Raw genomic sequence first — 19742 nt, 5'->3', positions numbered from 1 at the left:
GCTCGGCGGCCGAGATGATGGTTGAGGTGCCCTCGGGATATCAGGCTCTTGCGCGTGACCGACCACGTCCTCGTGGGGAACAGACATCGCTGCAGTCAGCGTCTGCAACGACGGCTCCGAACAGTACTGATTGTGGAACTCTGAGGGTGCCAACGTCACGATACAAAGACATTGGGCAAAAGACCACGGGGTGGACGAGGGGGAGGCAACGATATATGCACGGCATGGTACGTGGCTGTGAACAACAGCCGTCTCCCTGCCACAAAACAAATTTTATGTATGCTTCCTCTGTCATGGTTTACCAGCGGCACGAATCGTATGCCTCGCACCCGACGGCGGGCAACAACAGGAGCGCACAAATATGCAGCATCGTGTCTTGGGCACCCATCCGACTCTGGGTCTATTCGGGACTCGCAACCCACTGCGGTGGCTGATTACGGACAGAAGGCTATCCCCTCCAGATCCTCAGACATTCCTCGGCTGGGGCTCTCCATCCCTCGTGGGATATGCATGCTCGGTGGCAGGCACATTGGGGGCCAATCACGGGTGCTTGCGAGCAGGCGAGCGAGGTGTGGCTAGCGTGCTGTGGGGAGTCGGACTGGTCAGCATCGGAAGATGGATCGCCTCGACGGCTCTCGAGGGAATGGGAAGCTGCCCGCCGGTAACCTCCGCATCATGCGGAATGCACGATTTCCCAAAACGGTATGACCATGGGCCTCTACATTGCTCGGGGCAGCAAACGCGCTTTGATAAACTCTCGTTGGTCCGGCGGTTACGAGGATGGAAAACTCTCTTGGGTTAGCTTCATCATGACACCCAAGCCATGACGATATCTCCTCTTCATCACCGGCCCTCTTGCAAAAGAGGATGCATGACTTGCATGGCGTCAATCAACCTGCTCTGGGAAGAAGCAAGGAAAAGGGCACGTCTCTGTAGAGAAGCCAACTCGGAGAGCCTCAACCACGACCCCTACTCTCCCAGCACTTGTCCCTTGACTAGAGAACGAGGGTCTTTTCAGGGGTCAGAGTCTGCTGGATCTGATTCTCTGCAGCTGTCAGACTTTTCGGATAATAGCCGGAAGGGGTCCAGAAAAAAGCAAGGCGGGATAAACTTTCATGTGGGAACCACGGGCCTGGAATGTGTCAACCTCTTGCTTGTCTCACTTCCACGGCGACGACACTCTGCCCTCCGAGCCGATGGCGCCACAGTGGCCCCAGAGATCCTTCTCGACCTGCGCCCGCTATGATCAAGTCGTAAGGGCCGGTCTAGACTGCCAGGACTCTTTGCGTTGACAGGCGGTGCCATGAAAAAGAAAAAAGAGGCAGGTAAGCAGCCCATCCTTACAAAACATTCGGCGTGAACCAGTTTCGAGCAATCTGCCCTTGTACGCATGTTGTTGCGACGGTAAAATCGGGACGAAAAGTGAGACAGGGCATCCTCGGCGAGCCGGTTTGTTCGTTTGGCCTTCGACTCTACGGTCACGATCACGATCCATAGACCGAATATCTCGTTGTGGTTCGTCCCAGGGATCATCAGCAAGACAGGGCGATGTTGCTCCTTCCGGGCTTCGACCACGATCTCGATCTGCTTACTCACCAATGTTTCGGCTGGGGGGGGGTTGGGTTATTTTCAGTGCAGGGAGGGAAAGAATTGACAATCACAGCAGGTGGATGACGGAAGGCACGTTCCCCCTGACTCTGTTTGTTTGGCGACAATCTTATTCTGCGGACCGTTGCAAATAGCAACATCAAAACATACGGCCCGCAGGCATGCGGCGCTCCGAAGCAACGGCTGCCACCGTGAGACAAACGGGCTGATGTATGGCTTGAGTGATCGATTGGCTGCTTGGGGTGCTGGGGCTGATACTGCCTAGCGTCTAGATGGTCAGTCGGTATGTTGGTAAACGGGGTAACAACTCTGACCAAGGCGACGGAGGACGCCATGCCGTTTGCCATGCGCCCCCATGCTGTCAAAGCCGCATGCGGCGTCCGGGGCTCCAGAAGATGACATATGTCATTCTTCGAAGACGAGTATTGGAGCGAGCGAGTTGCATAACACTTGACCAAGTGAACGCACAACTTCGAACCATCACCAGGACGGAGACATAGCACTTTGAGGGTCTTGGTCCCCTGATGCTAAGATGCGGGAGATCGTCCTTAGCTAAGGGTGTGACGGGTGTTCCAGGGCCTCGAGCAAAAGCTGTCCCTTGGAAAAGAGCTTTCCCATGACAAGATGGGCTAGGCCTGGACTTCTTCGACCTCTAACAATCGGATTACGAGAAGCAGTGACTGGACGATCGACAGGGGACGATCGCCCCTGGCATACCGAGCCTTTCTTACCAGCTACTGCAGGCTAGGGATGACCCAGCGCTCTAGGCGTTTTTGTGCGCTGCCGGACGTATAAAAGTTACGAGTGAAAAGACACGCAGCATGCAAGGGAGGTTGTGAAGAAGTGAGCGACTTTTGCTTTTTCTTCTTCTTCTCGTCTTCTCGTCTTCTTATGCATCATCCGACTGGATGACTCAGGTGGCAGGGGCCGTGGAAGATGGTTCAGCTAGTAATGCGAGTGTGGTGTTTCCCCTTTCCACAAGTATAACACAGCAGTTGTGCGTGTATACGAAGCTCGTAGTTTCTCCGTACGATGTGTTGCTGGGGTGTTGCTTGTTTCAGACGAGCCGAACCCGCCGTTGGTCGAATCAAACGCGTCTCCGCAGGCAATTTCGAAGGGATATTGGCAAGAGCCTCCGTTCAACTTGATCCGATCGCATCGCATTGTGAGTGCATGAGATGTAACGGCCGTCAGTGGGCATTGTGATTAGACCAGGCTGCGTACAGTGTCTTCTCATCCTTTCGGCTCCCTTCACAAAGACAGAGTCGGTCGGTGTCGGCATACAATGTAAGCCCAAGCTAGTACGTTGACAACAGACCATCGCCCTCCAGGGACCAGTTCGTCGGGGAGACGTCGGGAGTCAAGAATTGCGATGTGAAGAAAACGCGAGAATTTCTCTCCGTGTTGCAACGGCCGAAGACGATGTGAGCTGCCCTAGGGTTTCGAAGGAGCCCGAAAGGCATCCTTGACTTTGGAGGTTTTCGACACGACGTGCGGAGCGAGGAGTTGGCCTGCTTGTGTTGGGCGGCAGAACGAGAGACAGACGCCGAGATGGGATTGACCCCCGACGGTGGATAAAAGATTAGATAGATGTTAAGTTAAGGCAGTTGGACACGACGGGGTGGCATGCGGTCAATCTTCGAAACCATGCTGTGCGTGTTGGGGGCCCGAATTTTGTGTCCTATTTCCATCCATGATTGCGAGCGATCAGTCAAAGAACAGGTCCAGGGCGGCGGTATCGTTTTGTCTGATTGAAAGAGCAGTTCGGTTCGGTTCCAGGCACACGAGGCAGTTGCGAGCTTAATGGCATGTGTGGTCCATTGGATCATGTGATTGGTCCAGGGAAAGACCGAGCGGCAGGGGCCACGTTGTTTCCCAGTTGGGGACCCCGAGCTCTCTCACTTTAGGAAGGTATCGGTACACATGTCTGTGCACGGACCTTGTCGTTGGTTGCTGCTTCCTTTCCCCTTCCCCTTCCCCTTCCCTGGCAGAGATTGGGATGGGGCGGCCAGAGCTGTGCATGGTCTGTGCAAGATGCTGGGCAAAATGAGGCCGAGGGCTCCTTCCATGCATGCACTTCACTTCCTTCTCTTCCGCCTTGATAATCATAGCTGAGGCCAATGCCCCCATGGAACTAAGCCCATGACCGAATCTCGGACATCCTGTCCTTCCAAAAGAGTTGTTCTTCGTCCCTTCTTCCTTCTGCGTCGGTTGCTGCTAATGAATGCATCCACCATTCAATAACGCACTGCGTGTCAGATCCTGGGTGGGAGGCAGCACGATTGAGAAACGGACGAACGGCTCCTGTGCGTGCAGGTCTCGTCATCATAATACATTACAGGGAAAGCTGCCGCTTTGACTCGGTGATTTGGGCGAGCGCGTCACCGCAGTACCTACTTACCAACCTTGCCCGGATTTTGATGAGGTGTCTCGGGACTGAAATATTCTCTTCATCTCGATGTTGCAGGCTCACGCCTGCTATGGATACTGCGTAATCATCTCATCCCGCACTCGACAGATGTCGGATTGTAATGGCCTGTCTCAACGGAGCGTCCGTACGGCTGGATGCCGAGTTTGCCTCCAATCCAGACGGGGGCCTCCCGGTCTATCGGGACTGCTGAAGAAAGGAGGGTGCAAATGGTAGGTATCGTGTCGTCACTGCGCAGTGACAACTCACACTCATCCACACCTCATTTTTCACTCCGAATCTCACTTCCAACGCAGATTAAACTTTTCTTGCTTACACACACAACGCACACACGCGCGACTCTCTGCTCTCACCGCCCGCTCACATACTTTCTTTGATTGCCGTAGGTAGTCAAGCCGTAGTAGTTTGCTTCGCGCCCAACACCCTGTCGTCCTCCACTGGGGCTGATTGGGCCGGCTTCATATGTTTCCTCGCCGGCCGAACCTATCACACCCACCTCCCATGTCCCCGCCCATCTTCTCCCACCGCCTGAAGTCGTCAGCGGCGATGCAGCGCCGCAGCAAGCCACTGGTCAGTCGGCCAGGTGAGGCGAGCAGCTTCCAATCTCCTGCTCTCACCTATCGGCCATGCTCTGAAGTCTCTTCTTGGGGGGTGGCTCGCATCAACCGTCTCAATTGACGCCCAAGACCCCATATGTCAGCTCATCGCGGTAGATTCTCTTTCCATTTCGTAGACGGTTTCTCTCAAGTTTCCTCGATTGAGGGCACACGGGGTGGACCCTGATACAGGTCCACACGCGACCTCCATTGGTGGCTCGACCCTTAACCACACATATTCCATGCGCGTAATGGCGGCGACCATACATGGTAGTCGAGGGGGGTCACACTTGGGAACGCACTTAAAAACGCGCTGCTAAGGCACCCGATCCTGATTACTGCAGCTATGTTCCAAGCTGACTGCAGCAGGCGACAGCTCGTCGATCCACAATGTGCGCATCTCAGTGTGCCCCGGCCAACTCTGTTCTCGATAGCTTCGGGGGAGCCCACCTGCAACAGGCTTGCGATTCCCTGCACGTCGTGGATAAACGGGGCGGCCTTTGTTGGGTCGAGAGCCAAGGTAACCCATCCGTGCTGCCATACCGAATTGGACACGGGCAGGAATTGACCCATGTCGCCCACCCGCGACGGCAGGTGATTTGGTCGCACTCTGTCCGTCTGTTGCTCTAGTATTGAACGGGAAGCCTTGTTGTGTTGGATGTTTCCGTCCCCCCCCTGCCCTGCCCTGCCCGCCAGGCGAGAAGTGAAAACTCCGCCGCGGGTGATTGAATCGACGCGAGATGATGGGCTGGGTACGGTGCCGGTGCCCTGCCGAAACAATTAAAACCCGTTGCCCGTCCGTCCCATGCCCGCTTCGTGTGCCTTGCCTGTGTGTGCGTGTGTCCCGTCCCCGTCCTGATAGTGTCATGCTTTCGCACGTTCAGTCTTGCATCATCATAACCATCATCCCGCCCTTTTCGAACCCGGCATAGCATTCGACACCCATCAGCTCGACCGGCGACCGACCGACCGACCGACCCCATACAAGCCCGCCCGTCCATCAATGTCCTCGACGTCCGCATCCTGACCGAGGTCGGATGGAGGAGGAGTTGCCGGGTGAGCTGCCACAGGTCCGAGTTGGCTTCAGGTACGGGTAGTAGCGACAGACAGCAAGCAGCACAGCAGTCAACGAAACCAGCGCGGTTGACCACGGCACAGCATTGGCATTGACATTGGTATTGACCGAGCTGAGCTGAGCTTGGAGGTGGTGGAATTGGACGAGCACCAACCACAACCACACCACCGGCGCAACCCGAGACAATTGGGTGTTGTCGGTGTCCGGCACCTGGATTGAGACACTGACTGGAAGGACACCTTTTGTCCAAGGCTGGCTCTGTCCGTCTGTCTCTCTGGCCGGGTCATTCAAGCAAGCCTGTCTGTCCACTGACTCTGACTGAGGCGACCGAGTGGGTGTTGCACACCTCCCGGCCGTTGCAACCCAACCGGCCGCTTCTGCTACACTCAAGTCAAGTAAGTCGACTAGTCTCTTGGGCCTACCTGCTCTTTTCTTTGCCGCGTCCTACGTGATGCCCTCCACTCTCGCTTCAATTTGGAGTTGAGACTGGGTTTCCCAAAGGTGCATCCAGGAAAGAGCCCTGCAAACTGGCCATTGCCCACCCAATTGACCGCTCCTTCCTTTCACTTACCATCTCCCTCACCCAAAAGCCGTATGTACTTTGCTCTTGCTGTACAGGAAGAAAGAATTCACACCCTGCCTTGTTTTTCTCCCCCCCCCCCCCCCCCCCCCCCTCCCACACGCAATCAGCAAAGGCTCCCTCAGCCAACTGGTGCGCGTTCTCACTCTCACTCTCATCTCACACTCACACTCACTAATCCCCCCACTCATCCTTCTTCCTCTCACTTTGACACAAAAGATAAACCCACATTGTCAACTGCCAACACCATTGTCGCAATACTTCAAAGTGCACTGCACTGCACATGCAGTGGTGGGTTGCAATCGACATATACCCAGTTCAGTCGCTCGGTTTCTCAAATCAAACCAACTGACGGTTTTGTTACAAAAAAAGAAAAGAAGAAAAAGAAGCCAGAAATTGCGCTCATCTTCTCCAATCGCACCTTGTCCAATCTTACCGTTCAATTCCGCCCACGCACTCGCTCCCAAAGCGCATATTCGCCTAGCCACCCTCTTTTTCCAACCCACGCTCCAACCTCTCGAATTTCTTCACTTCGACCCGGCTAGCAGCCTCACCTTTCCCACGTCTTCTCCATTCCTAAGGATCCCCAATTTTTCCGACTTGGATTCCACTCCATCTCTGCCGAGCTGCATCTTGCCTGTTCCCGCAGACCGCTTTTAGTTCTCGTTTTCCTTTTTGGGTGTGGTATCGGGACCCCGTCATCAAGATACTACCACCCTGCCAAGTAAGTCGCACCCTGTTCCCTCCTCCAACCTCACCCATTATTTTCCCATGCCACCTCCGAACAACCCACCCACTTCACCTGCGCTATGCCTATCCTTCGGGACCTGCTGACGTTCCAAACCAGCATTCTCACAGGTCCTCCTCCCCCCCATCGAAGCCTGCTCTAATTCTCACCTACTTTCTGACCTCACCACTGCGGTGGTGCGAGTTCCGCCTTGTCTACTCAAGCAGGTCAGGCCGGTGACCTGGGCAATATTGCCAAGTTGACAGACCAAACCCCCCCCACGCCTTCTAACGACCGTCACGAAATTCACGAACCCACGATCCCTTCTGCGCAGCGCCAGCAGCGGCAGCGGAGGCACCCGCGAAACATTACCCCAGATCCAGCTGAGAGACCGTCCACTCCCGCCTCGTCCCAACTCTCCCAGCGCACCCTTCGACGTACGTCGCGCTTTGAAGCCACCCCGAGTCCTACGCCGCAGCCCGCACGGCAGGTCCACGTCGAAGCCGCCTCGGTTGGTTTCAGTCCCAGACCGCAGCACGCGACTGCACCTGCGCCCGCACCCGCACTTGCGCCTGCACCGACGTTTACTTTCGATTACCCCCGGGTTGCTGCGCCCCAAGACCGACGACGCTCACGTACAAGAAGAGTTCTCTCGCAGGATCTCAGCGAGGACGACTTTGACCAAGAGTCCTCCGACGAAGCTCCGCAAGAACGAGACCCGACATCACCGTCTGCTCATTCCCGACGCGAGTCTCACCGCCCTCACCGCGTCTCTAGAAATACCCGCGCCGCTATCCTCTTTGCCCTCGAGGAAGCGCTCCGACAACCTCACCCGTTCACGCCCGACGAAGTCGAAGAAAGCGCGTCCATGGCCGACCTCATCGGAACCGGCGCCGCCGCTTCCAACGGCAATGCGTCCACCTCGACCCGCCACCGTCCGACCGGCGCGCCCAACCCTACCAGCTCACCTTCCGGTATTCGTGGTCCTAGAATGATCATGCAGGAGCGCGCTGCTAGGGAGGCAGCCCGACAGAGAGCTGAGCAAGAGCAGATGCAGTTGGAGAGACAGCGAGCCGAGCAAGAAGCTCGGCTGTTGGAGGAGACTCAGAGACGGAATGCGGAGCGCCGAGCCGCCGCCGCCGCCGCCGCCGCTACTGGCGCTGCCGGGGGAGGGTCAACTGGTGGCACTGCCAACGTGCCCCAACAGGACCCCGCCTCCCAACGCCGACCCGTGGCCACCGATACCCCACAGGCCCGAACCAACCCGGGAGGAAGCTTCCGCCAGCCTAACACATCCCAAGCCCACCCCCGACATGGTCGAACGGCATCCGTCCCACAATCCGGCCAGCAGCCCTACAGCACCGCCCCTCAGGCCGGCACCGCTCAGCAGCCCCCCAACACGTCAATTCAGGTTGGGCAGGATGCTGCATCGAGACCTAGGAACTCCTTTCCCCATGCGTTCGAGCGTTGGGAGACCTTGTCGGCTCACTGGGAGGGCCTTACCAGCTTTTGGATTCGACGGCTCGAGCAGAACAATCAGGACATCGAACGCGACCCCATCAACCAGGCTCTTTCTCGCCAAGTCACCGACCTTACTGCGGCCGGCGCCAACCTTTTTCATGCAGTCGTTGAGCTGCAGCGGCTCCGTGCCAGCTCGGAGCGAAAGTTCCAGCGATGGTTCTTCGAGACCAGAGCCGAGCTGGAGCGCGCCCAGGAGGTCAACGCCATGTTGGAGGCGGCCCTTGAAGAGGAGAGACGTGCTAGAGAGAACGCTGTCCAGGCCGCCATCCAGAAGGAGCGTCAACACTCGGCCAACGATGAGCGCGTGAAAGAGATGAAGAAGGAGCTTCAGATCTCCAAGGAAGAGGCCCGTCGTGCCTGGGAGGAGCTCGGTCGACGTGAGCATGAGGAGCGCGAGCGGACCCTGTCTCTGCAGAGCGGCCAGCCCACCATCGTCGGCGGCGTCCAGGTTGTTCCCATGACCCAAGGCGTCCCTAGCCGTCACGGCAGCTCTCGTGAGCAGCGCGGATACCAGCCCGAGTACAGCGGCCAGCAGAGCGGCTACACCGGGGAGTACTCACAAACCCCCGGCGGGCAGTCCGCCCCCGCAGAATCGGAGGGTGTCACTTATACCGGTACTGGTTCCGAGGGCGGATACTCTGAAGGTGAGTACGCTATTGATGCGCAGGGCCAGTTCATTCGCGATTCCCAAGGAAACAAGGTGCCCTTCATTGCTCCGCCTTCCCCAGTTTCTGACGAAGGCACAGAAGATTATGAGACTCCCGCGACCAATCCTCCCAGCGCCGGCTACGCGCAGAATCCCACCACGGCTGGAGAGCAACAGCAGCAGCAGCAGCAGCAGGCGTACGGCACTCAGGATTATTCCGGTTCGGGATATGCTGCACCAGGCTGGGAGACTGTCCCCCGGCACCACCATCCCACACGCCTGAGCGACGTCATGGAAGAGGATGAGCGTAGCCGCGCCAGCAACAGTCAAGTCGGCGCTCGCCACTAGTACTCTCCGGGCCTGCATCACTAAGCTTGTGCGGCCATCGATTCTTGTGATGTCTGCACGCACACCTCTTGCTGCTGGAAATGACGGTATGGAAAAACAGGGGGCTCGGCCACGAAGAACCCATACTTCTGTTGTCCTGAACCTTGTTCTGGCTTATGCCTACGGAGACTAACTTACCCCCCGGGCTGGCAACGCATATTACAACCACTTCACTCCTCCTCCATGGAGTGTCCTGAACGAGTATTTACGACTTCTTCCTGCACGAACATACGACACAACGGGCGCCCATGACGGTTCACACGTTTATGGGAGCGAGCATCATGGGCAGACGTACATACATAACGAGGCACTTATTTTGCAGCTTCCTTCATCCTCCTCCCCCACCTTTCGGCACGGAGAGAAGTCTGCAGGTTAAAGGGCAGGTTTCGGAACTGTCCCCTCTCTAGACTGGCATTGTTGGACTTTCTCAAGCGCCACTTGACGGCTAATTTTCGTTCTTGTTTGGCATCAATCACACTTTTGGCGACCTTTGCACGATGAAAAAAGAAATGGGCTTTTGAGAGATGGTTCGGCAATCGGGCACGGCGGTTGGCGGTCGGGCATGGCATGAAGGGTCGAGCATCGCAAAGCATACTGTGTTTCGTTTTTCTTTGGTGACATTCGATCCTGATTTTTTTCTTCTCTTTCACTCTCCAACTTCGACCCCGTCCGTCTTCTCTCGAGTGACGTCTCGTGTAATTCGCGGCACTCCGGTATCCGCACTTGCAAGCCAGTCGACCCGGTACAACAACGACTCCCACCTGGCTAGGCTTTCGGCAAGTTTGGCAGAACTCTTGTGTTTGTGTTTGGGGGGGGGGGGGGGGGGGGGGGGGGGAGGAGGAAAAAGGCAATGGGAGAGTTGGGAAGCCAAGGGGGCAAAGATGTTGAAGCGTTCTCTTTTTTTTTCTTCTTTTTCCCCCCCCCTTTTGGCATCGGGAATAATGTTATTGATGGGGCTTGTTGGGAGAAGGACTGGCGGGGAGGGAGCCTTGTATTTGTAGAGGGAGATACACTATGAAAAGTCTTTTTATTTTGGAGGAGATCATTCCATTGCATGAACGCGGCACGTACACATGCACAAAAAAACTGCTCCATCACTTGGAATGCGTCTGACTGGGCGATGAGGTTCTTGCTATTTCGAGACGGGCTGAAGAGGTGAGAGGGGGAGGGTTCCGTGAACGGTACCCGGCCGGATATGAGTGACATTCCTGAGGCCCTTGGGGGTTGGAGGGGGGATGTATCGCCAGTTCTTCATCTGCGGGTGAGACAAGAGCCTCTCCTTTCCTGTGCAGTCCTCCTCCCCCCCCCCCTGATCTCAGAAGCTCCGTAGGACAACAGACAGCGAGAGCGAGCAAGAGAATGATCTCGTAGGGGGGACAATGTCTCCAAGCATGACGTGGCCACGGCTTCTTTGCCCCCCCCTCGAAGAGGCTTCCGCTGGGGTGCTCGGGGGTGCGGAGTTGGCGAGTTGGTTGTCGGTCTGCATGCTTGAGGGTTATCACCGCGGAAGCAGGCTGTGCACATGGGTGGAACACCAGCACCCAAAAGCCCCTTTTCGTTTCTCGCACAGATGGTGCGTTTGCCAATGTCAGCGATGCCCGCCTTAGCCCGTAATCAATACTACCTATCGTCGTGTCAGTGCTCATTTCAAACTCAGATTTGCACCCGACAATGATTCGCTCAATGAAGAGCCCTGGTGCCCTCCTGGTTCGCCGAGCAGACGTGGTCGAAAACCGCTCCCCGTCCTTTCGTCCCGGCATCTCAATCGCAGGATACCCGCCACGTGCTGCTCGCTCCCTCCCTGATCCACGGGCAGACGTCGTCCAAGACGACCGGGGGGCGGCCTCTCACCCGGTGTGGCTGCGCCTCTGCTTCCTTCTTTCCTCCCTTCGGCACCCATCTTTCTTCCTTGTTGGAAAAGAAGCGACGATGCAAACGAGGTGGCAGAGAGGCACACGGGTACCGGTTTCCCGACATCAACATCTCATAACCCCGGTGCGAGAGGCCATTGTGTGTAATCTCGATGTGCCTGTGGGAAGGAGCGGCACCAATGGGTGCGTAGAATTAGAACTAATTGCGTAGTGCCAAAGGGGATCTTCTACATTATCAGCACTTCAATCCCTGGCCTACCTTTTGGTCCCAATTCTTCTGCTCCTACAGGAGCCTTCGTTCTGTGCCCGCCAACCATATTAGTCGAAACCCAGCAACCTGTATGTTTCATTCCTCGTCCGAAGGACTCGGCCGCGCACCGGGGCTCGCGGCGCAACATGAGAGGTGGCCATCTCGGCGTTGCGCCTCCTTCAGGTCGCCTATGTTAAGTCAGCCTGCTGTGTAATACCCAGCCGCTGCGGAACGACATCGTTTATGTTTCCTGTCGGAGAAGACTAGGCTCGGGTTGCCCGCCCCGGTCCGCAGTCTGCAGGGGGATGATAGGTTCATGATAAGCAGCTGTTGATCATGCCGCTTACGGCCACAGCCTGCTGCTACGGGCATGCTTGCACATTGAAGGCGCCATCACACCCGGCTTTCTGCTGCAGCCTTGGGCCTAGTGCTTCGATGTTGTCGTCTATTATTCTGCCTACCCCTAGCTCATGGGTCCGACAGTAGCGTCTCATTCTGCACGGGGATGTATTTTGTATTGCAGGTCCTGGTCGACGCGCAGATCGATTGCTCGCCTCATTTAGAGCCCAAGTTTGGCCAGGTCTTGCCTCTTGTCATTTTGATTGTGTTGCTGTTGAACATCATGGAGGCCATTGGTAAGTTACGGTGGCGGCGGGAGTGACTTTGCTTCCCAATTCTTACGTGCCGTCCATGTGAAGGGACTGTGAGCTGACAGGTCTTTTCTTTTGAACAGCATCCCAGAGAGGCGGAAAGCGATGGGAACGTTGATACCAGGTTCGGCGTGGCGGCCATCGTGTACGAGGACACGCCGAGATGGGTCGTCAAGCTGGCGTTCTTCGCGGCGTTTGAGGCAACCGTCGTGTTCTTCTACTCTCTGTGTGCGAATTTCAACGGGAACCGTCGGTCATCGCGATGCGTTCGTTGAACCTGCTCTACCAGCTTGGGCCCACTTGCCATGGGTTTTTGGAGGTTTCGGAGGTTTCGCAGAGAGCAAAGGGAGATACGGCGCCGTCAGCCGGGTTCAACATAGCTGCTCACTGCTATCCGGGAAGTTTCAAGGCTGAAAAGAGAGCGTTGTCGGGTATTCTGCACCGTATTGAGAGACTGAAATGTCGTAAGCAAGAGGTGTTGCGTATCGGGTTATACGTATCGCGATATTCTTCATGTACCGAGTGAACTGGGCTAGACCGCTTAGGGGTGCCTGGAACGACTATGTTCAGCAAGAAAAGGCTGACAAGAATCCATGTGCCGTGCATAGTCCATCCGCCATCGTCGCTTTGCTTGGCCCGATAGAGAAAGGGCGTTACGCTCCAGGCTTGATCACGGGTAAATTAGAGACAGTGAAGATGCTTATGATGATCTTTGTGGAAGTAATACCGCATCATGCGGTCTCAAAGCCGAGGTGCGGAACGACTCTTTCGCCATCCAGCACTGGTGTCTATCTAATAGAGAGCTCCGTAATGCAAGAGCCTCATGCTTCGCAGCCGGCGACTTGAAGCCGGAGTCAGGCCGGTTCACCATTCCCAAACCTCCCTCACAACGCCGATACCACTGTCGCCATGAAAAGACACCAAAAAAAAGGAGAAAGAAAAAAGCTTCATGAACCTGGGGCCGCCCCTCCCTACCCGATAATGGAGACCCTCATCCAGACTTGAGCGGGCCGAGAGTGCCGTCGCGGAGGACGGCCTGGACGCAGTTGTTCTCGGCCTCCTTCCTCAGCTTCCGCTCGGCGGCCGACTGCTTGATGAGGCGCTCCTTGTCGAGCTTCTTGTTGGCGTCCATGGCGAGCAGCTTCATCTGGTACCGCACATCCCTAGTGTGGATGGAGAACCAGCCCTGGTGGGCCTTGCAGCGCTTCTTGTCGCAGATGTTCTTGTCGTCGCCGGCCAGGCGGCTGCCGACGTCGAGGCTTCCGGCCTTGAAGATCTCCTTGGCCTCGTCCGAGTTGAGCCAGTTGGCGAAGGGGCCGACGACGCCGACCTGGTCGAGGCGGTGGTCGTAGCCGCACGCGGCGTCGTCGAAGTGCTTGGACGCGATGAGGGACTTGCGCCGGTCGTTGGCCCAGTCGAGGAGCTGCAGCATCTTTTGGCAGAGGACGACCTCCTCGCCCATCTTGTAGCGCTCGGCGGCCGACGTCTTGAGGATGTCCACCTCCTCCTCGGTGAGGATCCCGGGCGCCAGAGCCTTGTTCTTGGACTCGGGGCTCTCGGCTTCAATGGCAGGTTAGCTCTCCATCTTCACAGCATGTTTTGGGGGGGAGGGGGCGAGCTTCACATACGTCCAGTGGCCGGTGGAGCAAACGGGCGGGTTTGGACCCTCCACAGGCCATCTTCCGGATCGACGCCAGCAAGATTGCTGGTCAAGAGGCCCATGAGCTCCTCCTGCACGAGCCCGTCATGGGTTTTGTTGGCCGAGGACTTCTTGGGCAGCGAGGCGATGGCCTTCTCCCACCACAGCTGCTTGTGCTCGTCGGAGCAGAAGGCGCTCTTCTCGCCGTCGCCGTAGAGGCGGGCCGCCTTGATGCACTTGGCGTAGGAGCAGATCTTCTTGAACAGGCTGACGACGTTCCTCTCGACGTCGGTGCAGTTGGGGCAGACGAAGCGCTCGATGAGGTTCTCGCCGACGTCCTTGGAGATGTCGATGCACTCGCCGTGGAACCAGTCCTCGCAGACGTCGCACGAGATCATGAAGCGGTGGTCGTCGGGGCCGCGACAGATGCAATACGGTCCGTTGTCGGATTCCTCGTCGGAGCCACCGCCCAACTCTTCCTGGTGGTTGGTGGAGGCGCCGCCGCCGCCGCCGCCGCCGCCGCCGGCCTGCTTCTTCGGCCTGCCGCCTTTGGAAGCGCTGTGGCCGCCGCGGCCGCCGCCCTTGGGCCGCTTGGGAGTCTTCTTGACGGCAGCTGTGCCCTTCTTCTTGGTTCCCATCTTTTGCGGTTCAGGAGGCTTTTCTGTCGTTTCTAGAATGGTGTTGCTTGGGTTGGTTGTTGATGAGGTGGGATTTGTTGATGTCAGGGTTGATGGTGGGAGAAGATCTGAATCTGAGGAAGGAGGGACAGTTTTTGAGCCGGTTTGACTTTGGGATGCAGCTTGGGGCGGGGATTGAAAACCAGGCGCTTCTTGGACAGGTGCGTCTGTCATTTCATGATCCTCCGCCTCGCCCTCACCCGGCTGACCCTCGTCCCCTTTCACCTTGGGCTCCACGTCAGAATCCATAGCGCCAGCAAACGGCGGGCTTTGAACTGTGACCCTGCGAGTGAGTTTGAAGCCTTATAAACCAAAGAAAAGTGAGATGCAATGAGCTTCTTGGATAAAGAAATGTTGAGAGCGACTTTCCTATTAGTTGTGCAGGGGTGTGTGAGGTTTGTGAAGTTGAACACTGAGCGAAGTCCTGGCATCGATGAGACCTACAATTCCCTTCGGTGAGGAAGCTCTCGGTGTGCCGAGGTGAAGAAGGTGTCTACTTGGTTGCGCCGCATCAACTGTTCTTCCGACACACCCATTTTTGTGGAAAGTGGCCCAAGCTCACCGAGAGCTTTTCTTGGGGTCTTACGATGGGATGTCGAGTGACGACTAAGACCTGCAGTCGTATCGGCCCTCAGGTTTTTTTTCCTCTGGTATACTGCAAGCAACTCAACACCTTAATTGCAGCAGCCATGTCCCTCGCAGCCTCGAGGCTTCTGTGGAAGTCCGTCTCCTCCGCGTCATCGACACAATGCCGACGATGCATCTCCCAAGCAGCAATTTCTAAGCAGACCCGGCCGACTGCCGCGCCGACCATGTTCCAGACGAAACCCGCCCCGGCGCAGAGGAGGACGAAGACATACAAGACAGTGGAGGAGGCAAAGAGCAGGTACAGAGCAGGGGTAAGGGAAGCCGTCGTCGCTTGTAGAAAGCAAGGTCTCGGATCGAGGAGCCGTATGCGCTGACTGGATTTGTAAAAATCAGCCCTTTTCATGGAAAGCCGGTGTTCTGTTCGTCGCCACCGGTGTCGGCCTGACGTGGTACTTTGAGCACGAGAAGCAGCGCATGGAGCGCAAGCGCATCGCGGAGGCGACCAAGGGCATCGGGCGGCCCAAGGTCGGAGGGTCGTTCGAGCTGATTGACCAGAACGGCAACAAGTTCACGAGCGAGGACATGAAGGGTCGCTACGCACTGGTACGTTTTGGTTTTGGCCCCCTCCCTTTCCTCGGGACGTATACGACCCGGCCGTGGCAACCGAAAACAACAAAACCTAACCCCCTCTAACGCAGGTCTACTTTGGCTTCACCCACTGCCCCGACATCTGCCCCGACGAGCTCGACAAGATGGCGCGGATGTACGACCTCGTCGAGGAGAAGCGGCCCGGCTCGATCCTCCCCATCTTCGTCACCTGCGACCCGGAGCGCGACAACCCCGCCGTGGTCAAGGAGTACCTCTCCGAGTTCCACCCCAACTTCATCGGCCTGACGGGCACCTACGACCAGATCAAGGCCATGTGCAAGCTGTACCGCGTCTACTTCAGCACGCCGCAGCACGTCAAGCCCGGCCAGGACTACCTCGTCGACCACAGCATATATTTTTACCTGATGGACCCCGATGGCGACTTCGTCGAGGCGCTGGGCCGCCAGCACTCGCCGACGGCGGCGGCCAAGATCATCCTGGACCACATGAACGACTGGCAGGGCGGGTGGAAGAAGGACTAAGCGCGGGTTTGACGAAGAATGAGCAAGGTTGAAGGGGGCGGTTGTATCGACCTGTGTAATATGTACCACCACGGCTGTTTCATGGGATAGACCTTTTGAGCAATCGGGCTCGGTGACCACTCAATCACACTGTAATATCATCACTTTGTACACTCTTGGATCCCGCGTTCACGATTGAAGTGAAGAAGAAGCTCTGGTTATCTTGAGCAACGCGAGCGACACGCCGCCGCGGAGGAATCTACAAGTCAGAAACAAGCGAAACTCTGAATAGGAACCAGAACCAGTCCGTCCGGCCGCACTGCAACGACTCCCCTCTTTGGCAGCTGTCAGGTTTCAAGCCGTCGCATTGAAGCTGCAAGGAAACGACCGCCGGCGGCCGGCGTCTGCACCGGCCGGGGACGAGCTTCGCCGCTAAAATTAGCGAGTGGAGTTGGTGACAGGGGGGTTTGGTCATGCGTGCAGGGGTGGGAGAGGGATGGGGGGGGGGAGCTCTCAGTGCCTCAAATCGGCCGTCAAGTCGAACAAGCTGTCCCAGCCAGTGTATCCGTGCGATTCATCACCGCCTCACCTCTCACATACCACACACACACACACACACACACACACACACACACACACACACACACACACACTGTCTTTGGCGAGAGACACACCACACTCATTCCACCTCGTTCAGCATTATCATGCGGGCGGTGCATTGCATGCTATCGAACTTCAAGCTTTAGAGTCAGGATGAGGCAGGCAGGAAGAGCTACGGGCCTCGGCCGGCTTTCGAGGCCGTTCACCACGCCGAGAACGCATGCGACGTCGCGGCTCGCAACCGCCGGCGCCGGACTCCATGGAAGGAGATTCGCGGCTCCGAGCACACCCAACGTCCCGGGGCGGGCGTGGTTGGGGGTCTCCGGACCTCAACGTTGTTTTAGCACCAAGAAGCGTGTTTTCGAGGCGGGCGAGGCGCCGTCATTTGCGTTTGCCTTTGAGTGAGTCAAGCAACCCCCTGATAAAAAATAAATAAAAAGAAGAAAAAAAGTGACATATATGCATACACGCATGCTGTGAAGTTGGTGTCCAACGCGACGCGTCCAGCACTTTACATTTCGCGGCTGCGAGGCGGAAAAAGAGACGGTGACTGACGAGAAAGGATCGCAGCATCGATGGCGTCCTGTTGCACGTGGCGAAGCCCATCCCCGGCGCCGCCGAGGCCCTCCGCTACCTCAACGACAACAACATCCCCTTCATCCTGTTGACCAACGGCGGGGGCAGGCCCGAGGCGGTCCGCGTGAGAGACCTCAGCGAGAAGCTCGGCGTGGAGCTCTCGGTGGACAACTTTGTCCAGTCGCACACGCCCTTCCAGGAGCTGGTCCACGGGCCGGAGGGCCTGGGGGCTAAGACCATTTTCGTGACGGGCGCCAACGCGCAAAAGTGTCGCGAGATTGCGAAGCAGTGAGTCCCTTTCTTTTCTCCCTCCCTCTTTCTCTCTCTCCTTCTTATCCTACAAAGGCACGTGTGCTTACTAGGACGTTAGGTACGGCTTCAAGAGCGTGGTGACGCCGGCGGACATCATCCACGCGCAGCCGGACGTGTTCCCCTTTGAGCTGTTGATGAAGTCGGTCTACGCCGGGACGCACGAGCCCCTCCCCAAGCCCATCTACACGGGCGGGGTCGGAGGCGGGGCGGCGACGGAGGCGGAGGCGCTCAAGATCGACGCCATGTTCGTGTTCAACGACCCGCGCGACTGGGCACTGGACATTCAGATCATCATGGACCTTCTGCTCTCGCGCGGGGGCGTGCTGGGGACGTACTCGGACAAGAACGGCGACAGGTCGCTGGCCAACGGCGGGTGGCAGCAGGACGGGCAGCCGGCGCTCGTGTACTCCAACGCGGATCTCTTATGGCCGACGACGTGGCACCAGCCGCGGTTCGGGCAAGGAGCGTTTCAGGCGGCGGTGGCGGGGGTGTGGAAGTCGGTGACGGGCGGGGCGGCGCTGCAGACGACGGTGTTTGGCAAACCGTTCGCGACGACGTACCGGTACGCCGAGAGGGTGCTCGAGGCACACCGGCGGGCGGTGCTGGGCAGGGCGGGAGGTGGCGGCAAAGGGGTGGCGCCGCTGAAGACGGTGTACATGGTGGGGGACAACCCGGAGAGCGACATCCGCGGGGCCAACGACTACAGCAACGAGAAGACGGAGTGGGCGTCGGTACTGGTCAAGACGGGGGTCTGGAGGAAGGAGAGGGGGCCGCCGACGCACGCGCCCAAGATGATTGTGGACGATGTCAAGACGGCGGTCGAGTGGGCGCTGGAGAGGGAGGGACGGCCGACGAAGATTTAGGGCGGCCGCGTTGCATTCTGTGTACATGTACAATTTTCAAAAGAAATGCATCGAGCGTGAAGTTTCAACTGGCGTGCTGCGACTTTGGGGGGGGGGGGGGGGGGGGGCATCGCGAAGAAAGGAGTGGTTGAGTTGTGCATGAGCCGCTACCGTGCCACAGGTGACGAAGCCGGTAGTAGACGCCGACCTGACATGGTGCCTTGGTAGGTAGGTAGTTTGGATAGATAGATAGATAGCTAGGAAGTGATATTGATGTATGATTCGACATTGCGAGACTAAATAAACAAGCATGTACGTCACATGCAAGTCGCGCGGCCCAAGACATGTCAGAAAGCGCAAACCAGGGTCGGCAGCTCCCGACTGGACGAGCAGGGACCCCTTGACGTCACATTTGGGGGTCTTTTCTCGGTACAAATATACTACGGTACCTAACCAGGCGGGTGACAAAAAAAGCCGCACTCACAAATTACAGTGGTTGATTCGAGTGCCTATGCGCTAAAATATAGGGTATATAGGTATTATTTCAGCATCTACCTCCCTAACATATTGTGGATCCCCAAAGCACAGGCCACCTTAAGTCGACTTCACTGAGTGCGGCTTAATTTGGCACCCGCTTGCTAACCTACCTAAGTGTAGGTGTGGTTGGTGTGAGGTGTGATGCGTGCTGGGGCCGGCTGCGAGCTTGGACGACTTTTTTACCGTCGCCTTCAGCGGCGCTGGAAGATGGGAAAAAAAAGGCAAGTCAAGTCTGCATGTGCATGCAAGTTTGCGGTTAGCGCATGAACCTACTACCTCCTCGTACATGTAGTTTAGGCACGTATGATAAGTACTTGTACATCTGTACATATGTCGAGCTGGTTAGCATGTATATAAGCATGTGCATGTGCAGCTTCTCTGGAAGGCGGTGGGAATATTCTGCGGTTGTTCTTCGTAAGAGAAGGAGCCAACAACGCTTAAGCGGGCTACTCACTCAGAAGGAAGGGGCCTGGGGGACCCCAGGTTGGTTTTGCTTGCCCTACACGTGTTTGCGTGCCTTAAT

The 19742-nt window shown here is 57.1% G+C and overlaps 5 protein-coding genes across 5 annotated transcripts; 3 read left to right on the top strand and 2 right to left on the bottom strand.

Moving 5' to 3' along the window:
- Positions 1-4831: 4831 nt before the first annotated feature.
- LY79DRAFT_271022 (uncharacterized protein) lies at positions 4832-5961 on the bottom strand. Its single transcript, XM_060552023.1, has 2 exons — positions 5816-5961; positions 4832-5693 (listed from the first exon to the last, which is right to left on the bottom strand). Exon 2 carries the CDS (start codon positions 5498-5500, stop codon positions 4949-4951), a length of 552 nt encoding a protein of 183 aa, XP_060412365.1. The 5' UTR covers positions 5501-5693; positions 5816-5961; the 3' UTR covers positions 4832-4948.
- A 1921-nt stretch (positions 5962-7882) lies between these two features.
- Positions 7883-9529, top strand: LY79DRAFT_519034 (uncharacterized protein; the record flags this gene model as incomplete). The annotated part of the gene is made up of 1 exon (XM_060555094.1): positions 7883-9529. The coding sequence occupies one exon, from the start codon at positions 7883-7885 to the stop codon at positions 9527-9529; it is 1647 nt and encodes a 548-aa protein (XP_060412364.1).
- Positions 9530-13257: 3728 nt separating this feature from the next.
- Positions 13258-15104, bottom strand: LY79DRAFT_270886 (PHD-finger domain-containing protein). Its single transcript, XM_060552022.1, has 2 exons — positions 13968-15104; positions 13258-13899 (listed from the first exon to the last, which is right to left on the bottom strand). Exons 1-2 carry the CDS (start codon positions 14902-14904, stop codon positions 13331-13333), a joined length of 1506 nt encoding a protein of 501 aa, XP_060412363.1. The 5' UTR covers positions 14905-15104; the 3' UTR covers positions 13258-13330.
- Positions 15105-15344: 240 nt separating this feature from the next.
- On the top strand, positions 15345-16373 carry LY79DRAFT_671109 (SCO1/SenC; the record flags this gene model as incomplete). Its single annotated transcript, XM_060563871.1, has 3 exons — positions 15345-15554; positions 15637-15846; positions 15942-16373. 3 exons carry the CDS (start codon positions 15345-15347, stop codon positions 16371-16373), a joined length of 852 nt encoding a protein of 283 aa, XP_060412362.1.
- A 579-nt stretch (positions 16374-16952) lies between these two features.
- Positions 16953-18801, top strand: LY79DRAFT_558828 (HAD-superfamily subfamily IIA hydrolase). The gene is made up of 3 exons (XM_060558213.1): positions 16953-17353; positions 17523-17816; positions 17899-18801. Exons 1-3 carry the CDS (start codon positions 17106-17108, stop codon positions 18701-18703), a joined length of 1347 nt encoding a protein of 448 aa, XP_060412361.1. The 5' UTR covers positions 16953-17105; the 3' UTR covers positions 18704-18801.
- The last annotated feature ends 941 nt before the right edge of the window (positions 18802-19742 follow it).

The sequence above is a fragment of the Colletotrichum navitas genome (assembly GCF_030913465.1).
Source record: "Colletotrichum navitas strain CBS 125086 chromosome Unknown LY79scaffold_45, whole genome shotgun sequence".
Classification (NCBI taxonomy): Eukaryota; Fungi; Ascomycota; class Sordariomycetes; order Glomerellales; family Glomerellaceae; genus Colletotrichum; species Colletotrichum navitas.
Note: the sequence above shows the minus strand (reverse complement) of the source record. Positions and strands in the feature narration are given on the sequence as shown.